Below are 18309 nucleotides of genomic sequence, written 5' to 3'. Positions count from 1 at the left end.
GATCGCACACAATTATGACACTCAAATCATTTGGTTCACATACATCGTTTATGTAATTGGCCTAATTAATACAAAATTATACAAAGCTCTTTAAATTTGCTTGCCAACATGTCTGAAAGAGTAGCTAACTAAGAAAAGGGTAACACATTTCTATTTACTCGATTAGCATCAATAAATGTACTATAAATGCATTTTCTAATTATCAGTGTTGGATGGTGTGCAAAGATTAAAAAAAAAAATTGACAAACATAAAAATACCATGACAAACATTTAAGACAGGAATAAAATGTTTTCAGAGGAGCAGATCCTATCACTTATATTTGGAGTTATTCTTTCACAGTTAAAACAATGTGTATCACATGGTTCACGACCATAAGAGGACATCTGCATGTGAACATTTGCTGAAGTTTGACCTTTTGCATTTTGACTAGGTGATTACAATGACTCTAAGTAGTTCATTGTGCTATATATTGTCTGACCATTATTTTTATTTTTTATTTTGTTGATAATGCAAAATGTAGCTGTGTTGGTGTTCTGGTATATGCGTGATGTAAAATGTTCCCCCTTTTTTAGATTTAGAGGTACAAATCCACAGCAACAGGCAGTAACTGGGCAAGTGCAAATGTTTTCAATAAAAATATACACATCCAAAACAATTAATGTGCATCATAGGAGCTAATATTCAGCTAATGTAGCCTATCTGGACCAGTAATTTGCATTCTCCACTGTGCATTGTGCATGTGCTTAAATCAATGTTTACAAGGAAGACATACTAAACTCATATTGCTTAACAATGTGCTAGACTTTGACACATATATGACACATGACACTATGCAATGACATTAAATGCATGTGTATTTTTATAAAGTACATTTTGTTTACGACTGTGTGTGTCTGTGGCAGCATCTATATGAAATAGGTTTTCCGTATTTGCGCCAAACAGAGCTTAAAAATACAACCCCCACAATTCCACCTTCTTCAAACCCAATGCGCATGCGTCCTCCGACTGGGCCATTATTTGGTCCTCCTCAAGCTTCAAATGAACAACAGGCTAAGCGTTCTTTGAAATGAATTAAATATTAATAGACGGAAGGAGCAGTTAATGTTCTTGTTTATTACTGCCGATATAAATGAAGTGTCTCGGTCCATAGCTTGCTGGCTCGCCGGGCTCTTCAGTCCTCCGTTGGACTTGGAGGCCGAAAACAGAGCGCGGAGTGACAGCCCCGTTAAAGCCAGCAGATTGGGTGTTTATCTAGCTGGCTAGCCACCTAGCTAGCTTCCTAGACAGCTAAGAGGGGAGCAAAAGCCCGAAAGGATTTTTTTTTAAAAGCTCGGAAAGAGAGAGCTGTGGCTGTCCCTGTCCCGTCCAACCTGCAGAGGGGATGGCACACCTTCGAGACATGCAAAACCAGGTATAGAAATCATCTTTTCACCAACTGTCACCTCCCTTCTTCTTGTCCAAGACCCCCCCCCCCATGACTGTTACCATGAATAGGTGGGTGGGGGTCCAAGTCATCAGTGCAAGGTGATAAAAACTATACACGCAAATATGAAGTCACTTATTTTTCATCTCCTTTGTCATTGTCAGCATCAGGTGAAACAATGCCAAAGCTATCAACAAACTGACAAAAACAATTTGATTCGAAATTCTGAATTCCATGACAGTATACATCAATATTGTCAAAGTCTCCATTATTTCAGACTTGCAGTTGTCACTTGCTATACATATAAAAAAAAAAAGTAAATGTAAAGACTTCTTTAAGTGCCTCCTCGCCTACTCATTTTAATCATCACTCATTTCCTGCTGAAAAGTTTGATCTCAAATCCGGGTAATTATATGAGCTGGGACTGAATAGGTATTGACACAGATAAGAAAGGTTAATCATCTTCTTTTAATAAATATGTAAGCAGTGCCTGAAAACATTCTTGTATAGGTTAACAGATAGCTGTAAGGCCTCCTGTCACTTCTAGTTAACCTTTTACAAAACAGCATTCACATGCGAAACAAGTCGTTTGGTTATGTGCCGTTTAAATGCTTGGCAAGGTGCACACACTCCTATTCAAACAAATAAGCCTCTGTTGTCATTGGGACAAACGCTCAATGATACAATGCTGTATTTCTTGTCACTGGATCAGAATACCCGGTTGGACCCCGAGGAGTACTTCACCAAGCAGGAGCGGATTGGGAAGGGTTCCTTCGGCGAGGTCTACAAAGGCATCAACAACCGCACAAAGGAGGTGGTGGCGATTAAGATTATAGATCTGGAGGAGGCCGAGGACGAGATCGAAGACATTCAACAGGAGATCACGGTGCTGAGCCAGTGTGATAGCCCTTTCGTCACCAAGTATTATGGATCGTACTTGAAGGTGAGACGATAACGCAAATAACAATTATTTACATGTTATTGACATGCCTTAGAGACACAGACACACAGTGCAAAGCTGTTTTCTTTGGGTTGTTTTTTTAAAAATCTTTTAAACGCCAACGTCATTAAGTATGTTTTCCTCTCAGGGGACCAAGCTGTGGATTATCATGGAGTATTTAGGAGGAGGATCTGCTCTGGATCTGGTAAGAAGATTTATATTTTTTTATAGAGCTTACAGAGTTTTATACAAGAGGCACTTTTTACATTAGAGAAGCAAATCTTGACCTGTGCTTGACTCTCTCTCTCTCTCTCCCAACTTCCACCTTTTTCTGATTTACTTGTTCCCCTTGCTAGCTGCGTCCAGGGCCTCTTGAGGAGACTTACATTGCTACTATACTGAGGGAAATACTGAAGGGGCTGGAGTATCTGCACTCCGAAAGGAAGATCCACAGAGATATCAAAGGTGATACAAGTTCCTCTTTTTTATTTAGCATCTTGTAGATATAAATTCATATTATTTCAGTGTTGTCCCTGTACGAAGCCAGATATCCTACTCATAATTCTAATTTGCAGCAGTATGGTGTATTGACTGGATAAACCAGGTAGCACAACATGTATATCCAGCCTTAACCAGATGCTGGACAGAATAAGTCCACACACTGAAATATGCTACCGAGCTGCATAAATGTATTAACACCCAATACTGAGGTGTTAAATTTATATCTGTGTGTGGAGCTCATTTTCTCCTCTTTGCAGCTTATGTTGTGCTTCTTACATTTTGGGATATTACTAGAGAATTACAAACATATTGACACCAGGATGAATAATTAAGAAGACTGGGTTGATAATCTACATAGGTTCTGTTTCCATTTGATCTTCCATTATTGATCTTCTGATGTCTGAAGCTGCTTGTGTTCACCACAATGAAACTGGGAGAGAGACTGCTAAGTGTCCTTTTGTCCCTCTGTCCATCCGTCTGTAGTGTACAACATTCCAAATGTTTTTGGTTTTGACCAAACTTCAGGGAATAATGATGGTTCTTGTATTTTAAAAACTGCCTCTTGATTGTTGTAAATAATGAGCTACAACACCTCATTGCTCAGGATTATCTACAAACAAGACTTTTTTTTTTAGCATTACTCGTCTGACTTTTTCTTTTCTTTTAACTGTCTTTCTTCTTCTGTCTCTCTCTCCTAGCTGCCAATGTGCTCTTGTCGGAGCAGGGCGATGTGAAGCTGGCAGATTTCGGGGTGGCCGGACAGCTGACAGACACCCAGATTAAGAGGAACACATTCGTCGGTACCCCTTTCTGGATGGCTCCAGAGGTTATAAAACAGTCCGCCTACGACTTCAAGGTGAGGCCAGAGTCCATGGACCGGACAAGAGACACCCTGTGTTACTGCTTTGAGTGAACGCTGTCTTTAGGTTTGTTTGCTTGTTTTTTTTTTCTTCTTCTTCTTCTCACTTTTGGTTGAAAAGATGTTTCAGTTTGGAACATCGAGCCCATGAAGAGATAATGTTTTGTTATTGGTGGAGGCACTGATAGGTAGACACTACATGACATTTTCAGCATGGGGATAATCAATTGATCCACATCATTTTAGTTCAGGGACTATATTTTAATTCCTTAAACAGTTTTCAGTGTCTCTATATGACGTTAACACACCTAATACACATTTCACTCTCCCCCACAGGCTGATATTTGGTCCCTGGGAATCACCGCCATTGAGCTGGCTAAAGGGGAACCTCCCAACTCTGACCTACACCCCATGAGGGTCCTTTTCCTCATCCCCAAAAACACTCCACCCACACTTGAGGGACCTTACAGCAAGCCCTTCAAAGAGTTTGTGGAGGCTTGTCTGAATAAAGACCCTCGTTTTGTAAGTAATAACACTGCATCCATCTTTTATTGGTAGCAGAACTAAAATGGGATCCGACTTGGCTTGTTTGTGGCTAAGTAATCTCATTTTTATGTTGATTATATTTTATTGTATTTTATGTTGATTGATTTTAGAATGTTTTTTCTGTTCCATGTTGTCCATGTGAAGTAACAGATTGTAGCACTATGTCCAAGACATGTCCCCTCGGGGACAATAAAGTGTATTCTATTCTAAGATCAGAAAGTTGGAAAAGAATTCCGGATTGGCACTGCTGTCAGACTTTGATCATTTATCTCACCAAATGTTATTGGGATTGGATTAGCATACCTTGTCCTTAATAGACGGTATACTTTCTTGCTGTTCTTTCTCAAATATTCAAACCCAATCCAAATCACAGTCTTTTAATGCACCAAAAATATGTTAAATCTAAGTATTGTGATGGCGGACTCCGTACTGAAGCTTCTTTTTAGCACGGTGTGGCTCGACCGCTGATCCCAGCTTTCTTTTTTCCTGCTTCTTTCTTTCTGACGTGTGCACAGAGGCCAACAGCCAAAGAGCTCCTAAAGCACAAGTTCATCACACGCTACACTAAGAAGACAGCCTATCTGACAGAGCTGATTGACCGCTACCGCCGCTGGAAGTCAGAGGGCCACGGGGAGGAATCCAGCTCTGACGACTCCGATATGTGAGTCTCAAGAACACACATTCATACACTTAAGGATTTACTTTTTCAGTATCACTAATTGACCTTGATGTGTCTTTATGTCCTTTTTTTATCATTTCTGTCAGCCATTTAAGCTCTGACACAAATATCCAGACTGAGTGTAGGGCTGGGCAATATGGAGAAAAATCAAATATTACAATATTTTTGACCAAATACATCAATGTTGATATTGCGACGATATTGTTGGGTTGACTATTGGTGCTTTCACATAATATTTACACCATGAGATTTTAGACAAATAATCATCAGTACTGGTGATCTAATGACTATGTGGGTAAAGGCAAATAATAAAACCGCTAGAACAGCCTGGTAAGTAAAAGTTTTTTAAAAAGTTCAGAAAATGACATCACTTTACTGTAATGCGGTCTTTAACACCAGGAAAAGACACCACTTGTGTCACGATATCATGACATAAGTGTTGTCTTTTCCTGAAATTGAATACATTGTCTAGTTTCATATATCAATATACTGCCCAGCCCTAACTGAGTGTATGGGCATGCCTATACCTCTTCTAGCTTATACACACCATTTTTAAATTGTCCTCCATAGAAACAATTTCTCTGAACATTGTTCAAAAAATTAGGTTAAAAGTATACTTTCTCTCCCCGTCCTTCCTTTAGGGATGCTGATGGGGATGTGGACACGTGTCCCATGTGGACCTTCCCCACAGTCAGACCCAACTCTATGAACAAGTTACAGAAGGGCTACACACACACAGATTCAGAGGTAAGGCATACACAACCCACAGACATGGTCCAATTTATTTATTATTATTATTTTACCCCCCTAACATTCTTTTGCCTCTTCCCAGTCAGGAGATTTGGTGAAAAGGCAACCCAAGTCACAATGCTTGTCTGCTTTGGTAACACCCATCTTCAGAGAGGTAGGCCGGACTGTTGGGTTTGGCATTATATAACTTTACGCACAGCACAGCAAGTGCAGGCCTTTAATCTAAAGTAGTTGATCTCGTTTATTAAGAAAAAAGGGGGGGGCTTTGTGAAACACATCTTGAATTTGGAACAGTTATGTCTTGAAGGTTGAGCTCTGGACAAAGTTAAATGTTAATTTTCAACACCTGTGTACTGTAAGTCCTTCTTAGTGATAGTATGTGCATATAGTACTGGTCTGGGGTTGCTCATAATAACTGCACTAAATCACCAGAAGCACTTTTAGAAGATAGGTGGAAGATTTCCTGCTGGTTAATTAATTGGATTGACAACGATGTCTGGGCTGCAGCAAGGATATGATCTGGACTGATTTTATCACATTTGCCATATTTTAGGGTTTCTCCTGTCAGGTCATGTCTGACTGGTGGGCCTCGTCACTAATTTAGTTTTTATTTCAGAGTAATCTTATCTTCCCTAAGAATACTATACTATATTACAGGTATTATACATGTACTTTACACTCTGAAGTTGTTTTAAAGTAGTATATATTGGTAAGAATAGAACAGAATAAAGCATGTCTGGTAAATACAAAAGTCAACCCAACTTGACTAATATGTTTGTTAGAATGGACTTTAAACAATAAAGCTGGAATTATGATTAGTGACTTTCTTTGGCTCCCAACTGCACAACAGAATAAAATTCCGTTCATTTTGACAGTTGAAGGAGAAGCGGCGGGCGAGCGGCGGGGGTGTAGGAGCCATTGAGGAGCTGGAAAACGCCTTCAACCTGGCCGAGGAGTCCTGTCCGGGCATCTCCGACCGCCTCGTCACACACATGATGGAGAGAGTGTGCAGGTGATATACCAACCAGCATCACGACTGTCTGCTGGGACGTTCATTATGCAGCAGTCATTTATTTATTTGAATTAATTGATTTCATGTCCTCCTTCCAGGTTTTCTTTAAATGGTAACACCACTCCGTCTTCGCGGTGAAACCCCGGCTGGATGTAACTTAACCCTGCTCCCTTTTCTGTCTCCCAGACCCACCCAACGCCTCAGATAAGGACCACAGAAGCCCCCTCCTCCCCCTCGTATCGTTGCACCCTTCTCAGTCTTGTCCCCAAGAGGTCTTTTAACTAGTTATAATTAAATATTTTTACAGTTTTTCTTTAAGAGCGGAGAGTATTTAAAACAAAAAAGCCATGCCATTTAGAGCATTGTGTTTACCTGTTAGAAAAACTCTAATAATAAAGTGTATGGAAAATGTCCCCTAGTGTCTTGCTTGTTTGGATGCTCACATACAGACCTACTACAGTAAGTTACCGCTCAGTCTGGCAGCACATATACTGCAAAATGTACTAATCAGTAGTGGAATATTCATAAATAACTCATGTTAATATGTGCACAAGTTGAATGTAATAGTTTCCTGGTGATGGCTAAACTATCATGTTTTACCATTTTCTCTTAAAAAAAAAAAGTTTATAAGCTTGGGCTTTAATTAACCTCTCCGTACTGTAATTCCAGACACGCCCGGTTAGTCAGGGCAGGTTCATGGGAGTTTTGTCAGTCAGAGGCAATTCATCTCTGAAATGAAACATCCACATAGAGAAAAGAATGCATCAGCAGATGTCCTTTAAGCTGTAAAAAATATAAAAAGGCTCAAATCACAGAAGAGATTAATAAAGTTTAATAAAACTTATTACAATATATGCATCAAGAACAATATTTGTTACTTTAATATTGGATAAAAACAGCACAAAGAGGAATGTCAAGAACTCGCACCTTGGCTGGTGAGGGAAACGTTGGCTACGCTGACCTCAGCGGGTCACTTTTAATCTCTGTGGTCATAGAAACCACAAAGTACTCAGCAGTTGGGACAAGAAAAAAAAAGTTGATACCTCTTAAATCTCACTGCATCAATGAAAACACACAACAGCTAAGGCTCCCTGGCACATCATTTCAATTTGCAGTGTAGAGGAAACATGGCGTCATTACTTCTAGTTGACTGAAAGCACCAAACGGAGGCATCACTCCGCGTTTGCATGTCCTTCATTTGTCTGGTCTACAGGAAGACTGTAAGAGGTCCCGGGTCACAGTTTATTTACTTCAAGCGCAAAAGGAGCTCAACAACACTTAAGTGCCACTGTACTTACAGACACTGATCTGAGAACTACACCAATGGATAAGACCTTGACAGGAAAGGGAGACGCTGATCCCAACACAGCACTAGAGGGAAAATTCACCTGAAGATTTGACCAGACGGGGTCCAGAGTTGCATGCAGACTGAGGTGGGACATGTGATTAATACTGAGCAGGCTGGAGTCTATTTAATGGGGAGCTTGTGTGATCCTTTCTTAAATTAGATGGAATATGAATTCATGTTTTCTCTTGACAAAAAGAATATCGAGATAATGGCCTAACAATGACAGAAAAAGCTACTCCTGCTACTAGTTCAGCCGACTCTCCCGATGAAGCTCTTTGACAGAGCAAATGTTAGCATGTCTTTAGAGAAATGTTTTAGAACTAAAAGCACTGAATACAAGCAGCAGTACTTTGGTTTTCTAAATTGCAAAAAAGGAAAGAGAACAAAAAAATGGAAAAGTAAAAGTTTGTATCAAAGATATAAATGCCACCATTTTTTAAAGGTGGGTAACGTGACTTCATTTGAGTAACTGGCAAAAGTTTAATAAAATGAAACAAAATGAGAAAAATTGAACCGTGTGAAAATATATAAACATAACACTGTTGGAATATACTTTACTGTATGTATATAAAAAAAAAAATAGACTCCAGATCCCATGTAGGATTGGAATAAAAATAGTGGCAAGCAGAACGAGTCAATAACCCGACGGCCTTTACACGTTCTCTGCTATCAGCCGTCCCTCTCTAGTCAGCCTCGAGCAGCGGCTCCTATACCTACAGTAAAACAAGAAAACAAGTTACTAAAATACAGGCTGGCCCCACAGAAGACCTCTACATATACTGAAATGTCATTTAGGTACTTTAGGTTACAAATGCAGGAATTCAGGTGCCCTGTGGCTCAGGAAATACAGCGTAGTGTATGAAGTGTGTGTGCATTAGAGTGGGTGTTGCCCCTACCTTAGACTTTTCCCACATGGGGGCCGTCTCCCTCTCCGTCTCCCTGCTTCTGCATCTGGGCCTGCATCTTGGCAATCATCTCCTGCATTCGTCTCAACTGTGCAACACAAAACACCACCATGTATGACAGGGAAACAACATTTGCACAAAAGAACAAGGCACATTCACTAAGACAGCTGCAAGTTAAGTTAATCCTATTAACTGCTTCTTTCCCTTATCCCAGTTATATTTATTATCCTAAATATCTGTCTGACAACTATTACACAATAATAACACAATGAACATCTGGGCCCACATCGACCACTAAAACCAACTGTGAACCTGAAACATTTACTAATGTATCACATTTTAAAAACTGGTAACAGAAACCCTCTTCTTTAGTTGTTCAGCGTTTTTAAATGGTTGCTTGTACAACAGAGAATCATTTTTAAAAGGAATAGTTTGGTTTGACTGATTGAAGATTAAAGATTGATAACGCTCTGATGTGTGTACGCTAACTATGAAACTACATCCAGCAGGTGGTTAGCTTAGCACACAGGCTGGAAACAGAGGCAAACAGCTAGTCTGGCCTTGTCCAAAGTTTAAAAAAAGAAATCTGCCTACCAGCACCTCTAAAGCTCCATGAAATACTTCCACGTGACTCAAGTCTTCACGCTAGGCCAACTGTCCGCAGCTTTAAGCCTCATATTTAGAGAACAAATGACAGTGGTATTGATCTTCTCATCACCATTCCTTTAAGAAACCTGGCCAACAGGGAGGATGATGCGCGAAAAAAAAAATATTCAAGCCCAAAGTGGTGTAGTGTAATATCTCACCTCAGCCTCCTTCTCCAGCAGGATCATATCCTTGTCCATTTCCTCCGGCTCCGGCCCCTTTCTGCACCAATACAACTATAGTTACTCTTTTAGGTCACTGTGATGCTACATGCTACAGAATCAACCTCCAATATTCCTGGAGAATGTATGCCAATTAACAAAATAATCATCAAGTCAAATGCACAGTCAGTGTTATAAAATGATGATTTAAAAATGACTGAGTCAGTGTGCGTGCATGCCTAAAAGTGCACGGTGAACCAATTTAAGTAGCATTAGGCAAACACGACAAAAGCCACATTGGGAAGGTGAAGAAGGGATCAGTGGGTTAGTGTTTTTCTTTTGCAGAAGAGAGAAGCGGGCAGCTACAACAAATAACTACAAAGAGATGAAAGCAGGAAGACCCAAGAGAGGCAGCGAGTGCTAAAGTCAGGGAAGCAGCGTTACCTCCCCCAAATGGAGAAAACAAAAACGGTACCTCCAACAATCCCCTCATGGGATTGGACAAATCAAGACCAGACAGCCATCATTGGACAGATGGCGAGGCAATGGGAAGACAGTAAAACCACTGCCTTATCCTGTGTTGGTCTATTGAGGGTTAAATGATTATGTCCACGCTATATTAAATGACACACACTGTAACTGTTTACAACCCCTACAGATACTCAAACTACACATGCTGCCAACTAAACATGTAGAACCACAGCCCGCTACGGCCCACAGCATTATGCTCACTCCTGCTTTGCTACCACGACCTAACTAATGTAGTAAACATGCAAACTTATGAGTTAGAGCTACAGTACTACAGAATGATCCTAGTTCGACAACACACTGGATGAATATAGAAGAATAACTGGAAGTATGTGGTCTATTATACAGAGATTAATCAAGTAACTCATCTTCCATATCCACAGCTCTGGATGTTCTGGGTTTTTGTTTTTTTTACTGTGGCATCAGTTGTGTGTATGTGCCTAAATATGGCATTTCTGTTTGTTTTTTTATACTGTTGTAGTATTATTATTATATATACGTCTAATCAAAGGTTTTGCTGTTCTTGGTGGGGGAGGTGCAGAAAAGCAAGCTGACAGACAAGTACGTACGCAGGAGACAGAGGCAGAACGTAACCATGGGAGGACAACCTGCCGCCCCGTTTGAGGCGCTCCGAGCGGAAGTTCTCGTAGTGAAGGTCCTGGGTCACTTCCTGTAGATCCTGCATGTGGGTTCTGTCAGGGTTGTGGAAAAGTCACCAGCCAATAAATGCTCTTGCACAGACATTTTGAAAACGACAGATGATAGCTTCACTACACCTCTCGTGGGCAAAGGGAGTGCACCATGAGAAATGTCTTTATTTTAGCCAAACTTGTCTGAATCACATTACACAGCTAGTGTTGTTTGTATCTAACCTCTTTTTTTTTCCCCCACCTTCCCTACCTAGGCTAAATCCCTTTTCTAATTGGCTGCACCTTAACAAAAAAGCTATTAGCATGGGTAGTCTTGCTCTCTTTGTGTTTGAGGGCATGCTCAGCTACATAGCTGTGGTTACTTTCCACAGCATTTGTAGGAAAACAGACTGTGTACAGACTGTTTGGCAGGTCAGTTAATCTCGCTATCCCCCTATGTTTATCACTACAATTTAAAAGAAAAAGACAAGCAGGGGGTTTAAGCCACCTCTACAACTCACATCAGCATGATCCGCAGCTTGAGGAAGTCGTTGTGTTCTGGATTCTCCACTTCTACCACTCCCCAGGGGTACAAGCGGCCCCTCACCTTCTTGCCCTTTGCCTCAATCTGCTGGTTGGATCCCACCACTGCGAATGGGATGCTAGCCTGGAAAAGAGCAGTAGTTAATGTGTCTGTAGTAATGGTTCAACCATGCACAAAAACAATAACGCCACCTAAAGTGATCATATTATGCTTTTTTGCGGGCACCCAGATAGCTCAGTGGGTCGAGCGGGTGCCCATATACAGAGGCTTGCTCCTCGACGCAGCGGGCCCGGGTTCGAATCCGGCCTGTGGCCCTTTGCTGCATGCCTCTCCCCCTCTCTCTCTCTCCCCCTTTCACATCTTCGTCTGTCCTCTCCAATAAAGGGATTAAAAAAACCAAAAAATAACTTAAAAAAAAAAATATATATATTATGCTTTTTTGCTTCTTCTCTTTCCTTAATTCTGTTATATATCTTCTTGTGCACGTTAGAGGTTTACAAAGTGAGAAAGCCCAAAGTCCACCTCAAATGGGAATTACCATCTCCAACAGAAAACACTGTTCCCCTTCTGCTAGCGTGGCACGCCCTCATACTCTGCTTCTGACTGGCTAGTAGTCCTTACCTAGCTACTGCACATGTGCGACTCCCAACAAAGACGGGACAGAAGTGAGATGCCTCACTCTGTAGCTAAAACAGAGAGCTCAACACACAGGGTGAGAAGAGGAGCTGCAGCAATGTGCAGTACTACAAAAATATGGTGTTTTTTTGAAAATTAAACCATGTAACTATGTAAACCACGTAATTCTGATAACCTCTAAATACAATTAGGAACCTGGTAATATGAGCGCTTTAAAAGAAATCCCAGAGAGTAATGGGACCACTTCAGTGGAATTGTAATGGAAGATATATTAGAGGATATAAAGCGGACTGTTTTTATCCATGGCAAATTCAACTTCCTTTGGTATAAATTGAACGGCTACTCATATTTGGCGTGAAAGAATTCAAATACATTTAGGGATGAAAGGTTTTGCTGGGAGTGGAGAGTTTACCTTGAGGATCTTGGTCTGCTCTTTGAAGTCCTCATCCTCATCCGACTCGGCGTCAGGAAGGTGGTAAATTTTGATGCCATGTTCATCGATCTCATCCAGAACCTTAACAAGAAGACAAGGACAAAACAGGTTATTATTACATTGTATTAACCGTTATGTGCATACTGGAAATCGGTGATTCTCAAAGTGGGGTCCGTGGCCCTCTGCCTGGAGGTACGTAAAAGGTTTTTAAGATTCATTATATTTAAATTATCGTGACTTTAGTGTTTCTCTCTTTTTTTGTTTGTTTATATTAGGCTTTATAGTTCAAGGATTATTTTAATTTCAAATCAATAATAGTTCATAGATCACATTATAATCTAACACCTATAACTATTAGAATCTGCAAATATGTTGAATACATGCCAAATATCTCCCTTATATATATCCTCTATCTTGTAAAGGGTCCTTGGCTGAAAAAAGACGGGAATCCTTGCTGTACATGACTACCTATTATATCCTCTTTAGTCAGAACTTTAAATGCATTAAGAAAGACATTTCTGAGAATGTAAATCACTTTTGACACTTCCTGTCTCACTGGTTGTACTTATTTAATCAAAAATCTAAATTTTCCGTTTTCTTCCACTTTCTTTACGTTTGGATTTTAAATTATGGTGGATTTATAAGGACTGTCGTTAACTGCTCCTCAGATCTATGCAGGGTAAATCCAGACAGCTAGCTAGACTATCTGTCCAATCAGAGTTTTCTCTCACACGACTATTTTGCAGCAACTCTGTGCAGAACTTAACACCGCCAATGACAGATTGTGAATGATTTAAAGAAATGCCATTAAACCAGAGCATGTTTTCCTCCTATCCCGGACCCTCCTTCAGCGCGCTTTGGAGGAGAGTCTGGCAAAGCGAGACAACAACATAGTACTTCAGGTACAAACGGTATTTTCTAAAATCGGGTGGCTGATTCAGTGGCCATGAGCACATGATAGCTACTGGTTATTTCAGGAACTGGATAAGATCCTGAACAATGGGCCGTTCTGTGTTGTTCTCACCCGGCGCTTGAGCCTCTCCCTCTCTCGGAGGGTGAGCGTGTCTGCCTTGGCGATGACAGGAACCACGTTGACCTTATTGTGAATGGCCTTCATAAACTGAACATCCAGGGGTTTTAGGCTGGTAGGACAGGAAACAGACAGACACGGGGTCAAAGTGAGACAAAAAATTCAAGTTTTTGTATTAAGCAATTAGACGGCATTGCAAAGATGAATGAATCGAAAGGAATGTCTGTGCAACAGTTGGGAAGTTGACAGCAAAGCCTAACTTTACTTTTAATGTTATCAAAAAGAGAAATGCTCTCCCCCACCCATCCTAAAAGGTTTCTGTAGTCGAAAAGGAGCTGAAGTATTGCAGGACTTACCCATGGCCAAGGGGGGAAATAAAATAGAAGCAGCAGTGAACTCTATTGTCAACAATGTGTCTACGATTTAGACCGCTCTCGTCATGGAGGTAGCGCTCAAACTGGTCATCGATGTAGCTGATAATGGTGCTGAAACTGGATTAGAAAAATTCACAACACATTAAAGACACTTTTACAATATAAGGGCTTATCCATGCTGATAGGACATTCACTAACACTAATTCAAAAGCCAAGATCAATTCATTTGCATGACTTAAAGTATTTAGGCACACCTTAATTTTTAACTGTCCAAGGTTAGTGTCTCATCACTGTTCAAGATCATTGTGTCAGGACGGACACTGGGGAATTTAAGCTTAAAAATACCTTCATTTCCTTATCAGCATAAATCAAAAAGCTGTCATACCAGTCTTGGCTGTTGATGGCATCTCCGTATCCTGGTGTGTCTACCACAGTGAGGCGGAGCTTCACTCCTCGCTCCTCAATTTCTACCGTCGACGCCTCGATCTGAACCGTCCTTTCTATCTTTTCTGTTAGAATAAAAAGTCTTAGTCCGTGGTTGCATGATTTTGGTACACATGTTTTTACAAAGTGCCTTAGAACAAAGATCATTAGGTGCATGTATGCTTTACCAGCTGCTCCGGGGATGACTCTCTCAGGGTAAAGGTCGGTGAGGAACAGGCTGTTGATCAGGGTGGATTTTCCAAGTCCAGATTCGCCTTTCGACAAATGAGGTTAATGAAAGTGAATAAATATTACACGATATCTAAAATAGAACTAGAGCAGTCAGGTTCTTGTTGGTGCAAAGTGCAAACCGCTTGTAATACAGAGATCACTTTTAATGACTAGAACAATGAAGATCCTCACTGCTGTGCAGGAAACAAGACATCTGCCAAGGACGCACAGTAGGCCGAACACTACACGGAAATAAATTATACTAAATCTTACTTCAGCAGAACTGTGTCAGTAATAGTAGCAGCAAGAACTAAGAACCTAGATATCCTCTTCTAGCTCAAATCCATCTTTCCATGAGAACTGCATTGAAAAAACTGTATACTGCTGATTATTTTAATGTCTTTGCTGATTTTGTCTGAAAATGAATTAACTAAACTATACAACAATATAATGCTCGCTTTAAGGCCATTGGTAGCCCGCAAGCAAAACAATAAACAAAATTGACTGATGATAATCAAATTAAATCTTGATTGTCTGCCTCTGAATCTGGCTCCATAAACCAACAAAAGGTGTGGGACTACTGTAAACACAACACAGACAAATTAAATAGTCACAGTTTGTGTGATAAAGCCTAAGCAACCGCAGTGAACACAATTTAATAAACTATATGTAAGAGAAATGTCTCACGGTCACAGAGTTACAGATGCTGAGACATAAACATGAAGCTTGTGTGCTTTACCTAGGAATGCTCCTACTGTAGGTCCCACCAGAGCGATGACAAAACATTTACACAAGTCTTTACTGCACCCTAAACCGACAATTTGTCTTGTATCAAAAATCCAAATTGACATTGCATGCAGAAGAGGATCTTCGAGGAAAAAGTACCAGTGTTTAAGGGTAAAATTAAAAACTGATGCATATGGAGAAGAAATTATGATTTTTTTTTTCACGGGAAGTAAATTGTTTCTATCTGTGGGGGAAGAGCTGTGGCTATCTAAAAATACAGGAAAACAATGGTTTACACACACAGGAGGTTAAATAAACACTCAATGAGTATTCTTGCAGTAGAAGGACCAGCCGGCCGTGTCCACTGTGTGAATCATTCCCTCGAGGCCCACTGGCTACATTCCTCTCTGGTTTATTTTAAAGCAAAAGGATGAGCAGCGTTCAGGGGAGCTACTACCCTCCCCCATCACAAACAAGCAGGGAGGTTCACACACTCAGTGTTCACATCAAGAGTTTACGCTGACGCCAGCTGAGCAACCACCGTGATGTGACATCGGCCATTTTCTACAGGCCAAAAGCCTCCATGCACACTAAAACACACCTATGCATTACTGAAGACAAGGCCAAAGACTTGCCTACTCTCAGCATACACACACAATGAACTAGAGGTGAAAGAGTTCATGTACAAAGGCCATTATGAAAAGACAGAACATAACTGGGACAACTGTATGTCGTGCAGTCCATCATAAATGTTTTTCAGAAACAAATTCACATGAGGCATTAAAAACTGGCATGAACCTTGTTGTGATACACAATCATTTTTTAAACTAAATCAAATCAGCGTCGCATAATAACAAGAAAGGGACAAACAGTGAGGGTTCACTCACCTACCACCATCAATGTAAACTCAAAGCCTTTTTTTACAGACTTGCGATGAACCTGATTAGGTAGGTTGGCAAATCCAACGTACCCTGGGGTCTCAGGGTTGCTGAACTGGCCCTGCTGTAGAAAAAACAAAACAATAAGTACAATATGGGAGTCATCATTTTGTTCAAACCAAAAACATGTTTTGGTGACATTACAACTTTGAACTTTAATGAAAGAACATCCCTTCGCACATAATTATTACTTTAGCTAAAACTACTGTTTTTCACAAACCTACATCAGCATTAACTTAAACATGGTTTGGCTATCACTACAGCAAAAACATGACAGCTGATTATTATTGTTCGAGTAGAAACCACAGAAGAAACCCCTCCCCGAGTCTCACCTTCATTTTGTCGGCCTGAGACATTTTTTGTCCTTGTTAAACCTGAGGAAAAGACAGACTGTATCACATACTGAGAAACTTACAAAAACAACTAAAACATACTTCCATTTTGCTGCAATTCATCTGACCTATATGGACTTTTTCTGAAATGGAGGTAATGCATACAGCCGCAGACTCACAGGCCTGACTGTGAGAGTGTGTGAGAGACAGGAAATCTGGTTTGTGCTCAAAATGTTTCTGAGAGTACTGCATCTCACCACCAAAAAAAAAACTGCTCTTCCTGCTAAGACAGCTGCATTACAGCTGCCTCCCACAACGCTATGATTTGAGGGTATAAAATCAAGCCATGCTTATGCTATTAATCCCAAACGGTATCAGTTTACTACCTGTATGCTGGTAAATCTTGTATATTCAAACATTCTAAATGATCTCTGAAACTGTCAGAAACAAACCCATTGCACTCAGACTGTTGGGATGAAAACAACTGTATCTCTTTTAACACCGACTCAATATTTAATTGTAACATAATCTTCTCATGTTTCACAAAAGGTTGTGTATATAATCAAAAGCTCCATAACAGCAACAGTGTAGACGTTTTTTGTATTTTCATGGTCAATTCTAACCCCACAACCTTGTAGACTAAGTGCATCAGCTTTAGAAAAAGCAAGCAACTCACCAAGCAATGACAATTATGGTCAGATTATATTAGTCTATTTGTTTGATACGTTGTAAAACGATTTGCATTACAGTGAATTGCCACTTAAAATGTATTATTCTAAATAACTTGCTGAGCCAGTCTACATTCAACATCTTGTTCAGGTGAATTGGCTTACTTCTGTTCAACTCCAATCAAGTCAGTAGAAAAGACAGACTGAAACGGTTAGGAACACACCCACTGCACTCAATCCTCATCATTATCATAATCATATATCATAGTGTGTGTCCAAGCTAGTTGAGAAGGTAGTTTAAGAAAACTTAAAAAAGCTTTGCCCACTTAGGTAGATTCATCATAAAAAATATGTAACGCTAGCTAACTGAAACGAACAATGCCATCTATCATAACGTGCTAGCTAATGCCTAGCTCTCCCAAAGAAAACAAAACTTTAAAGGTAATTTTGTTCTTGTAAACGAGCACAAAACACATCATTGTACCTAGCTAACAGCCCTAACTAAGTTAGCTGTTCAGTAACGTTAAAGTGCTACAAGACACGCTTAGCATAGCGTTAACTACTAACTAACGTTAGCTTCTCCTGCAGGATGTTAACTTAAATAGCTAATGTTAGCGTCGGCGGTTTCACTGCGATACCGCCATTAACACAGCACTGAGACAATTTAGTGATGAATTAGAGAAAGGAGGAGGGTTACCTTACAGCCTGTCAACAGAGAGTAGGGTGCAGATAGCGGTATAACACGACTAGCCGACGATGAACAGTAGACTTGGCGGACACCTCAAATTCTTCAGATTCCGGTGCAGCAGCTTCCTTTAGCACACAGACCACAATGCACTGGGCGAGAGCAGCAGGGCCAACACTACACCAGAGCCGTATCACTCTGCACTACACGTGAAGAGTTTTCTTATGCATTGCTAACAATGAAAATCACACCGTATTCACACATTGTACACACTGATTTTATATGACATTGTATTCAGATCATTAGGATTTGGTTTAGAGTAGGCTATAAAGTTAGTTTTGGCCGGGGTGGAGAGTGTGTGT

General features: G+C 40.4%; 2 protein-coding genes across 3 annotated transcripts; one reads left to right on the top strand and one right to left on the bottom strand.

Annotated features, from left to right (window-relative positions):
- The first annotated feature begins 983 nt into the window (after positions 1-983).
- Positions 984-7122, top strand: stk25b (serine/threonine kinase 25b). 2 transcript variants are annotated; one of them, XM_032531433.1, is made up of 11 exons: positions 984-1412; positions 2137-2367; positions 2513-2569; positions 2721-2829; positions 3564-3721; positions 4061-4246; positions 4786-4931; positions 5591-5696; positions 5782-5853; positions 6575-6711; positions 6898-7078. In XM_032531433.1, exons 1-11 carry the CDS (start codon positions 1383-1385, stop codon positions 6917-6919), a joined length of 1254 nt encoding a protein of 417 aa, XP_032387324.1. In that variant the 5' UTR covers positions 984-1382; the 3' UTR covers positions 6920-7078. The 2 variants fall into 2 exon arrangements, with proteins under 2 accessions (XP_032387324.1, XP_032387323.1); XM_032531432.1 differs by having other exon boundaries at positions 985-1412; positions 6810-7122.
- Positions 7123-8429: 1307 nt separating this feature from the next.
- On the bottom strand, positions 8430-16789 carry septin2 (septin 2). Its single transcript, XM_032531434.1, has 13 exons — positions 16723-16789; positions 16595-16636; positions 16212-16326; positions 14556-14642; positions 14330-14453; positions 13927-14061; positions 13565-13682; positions 12520-12621; positions 11449-11594; positions 10868-10990; positions 9771-9831; positions 8956-9052; positions 8430-8772 (listed from the first exon to the last, which is right to left on the bottom strand). Exons 2-12 carry the CDS (start codon positions 16616-16618, stop codon positions 8957-8959), a joined length of 1131 nt encoding a protein of 376 aa, XP_032387325.1. The 5' UTR covers positions 16619-16636; positions 16723-16789; the 3' UTR covers positions 8430-8772; position 8956.
- Positions 16790-18309: the final 1520 nt, after the last annotated feature.

The sequence above is a fragment of the Etheostoma spectabile genome, chromosome 12 (genome assembly GCF_008692095.1).
Source record: "Etheostoma spectabile isolate EspeVRDwgs_2016 chromosome 12, UIUC_Espe_1.0, whole genome shotgun sequence".
NCBI lineage: Eukaryota > Metazoa > Chordata > Actinopteri > Perciformes > Percidae > Etheostoma > Etheostoma spectabile.
This window is presented reverse-complemented; position numbering and strand designations above follow the sequence as displayed.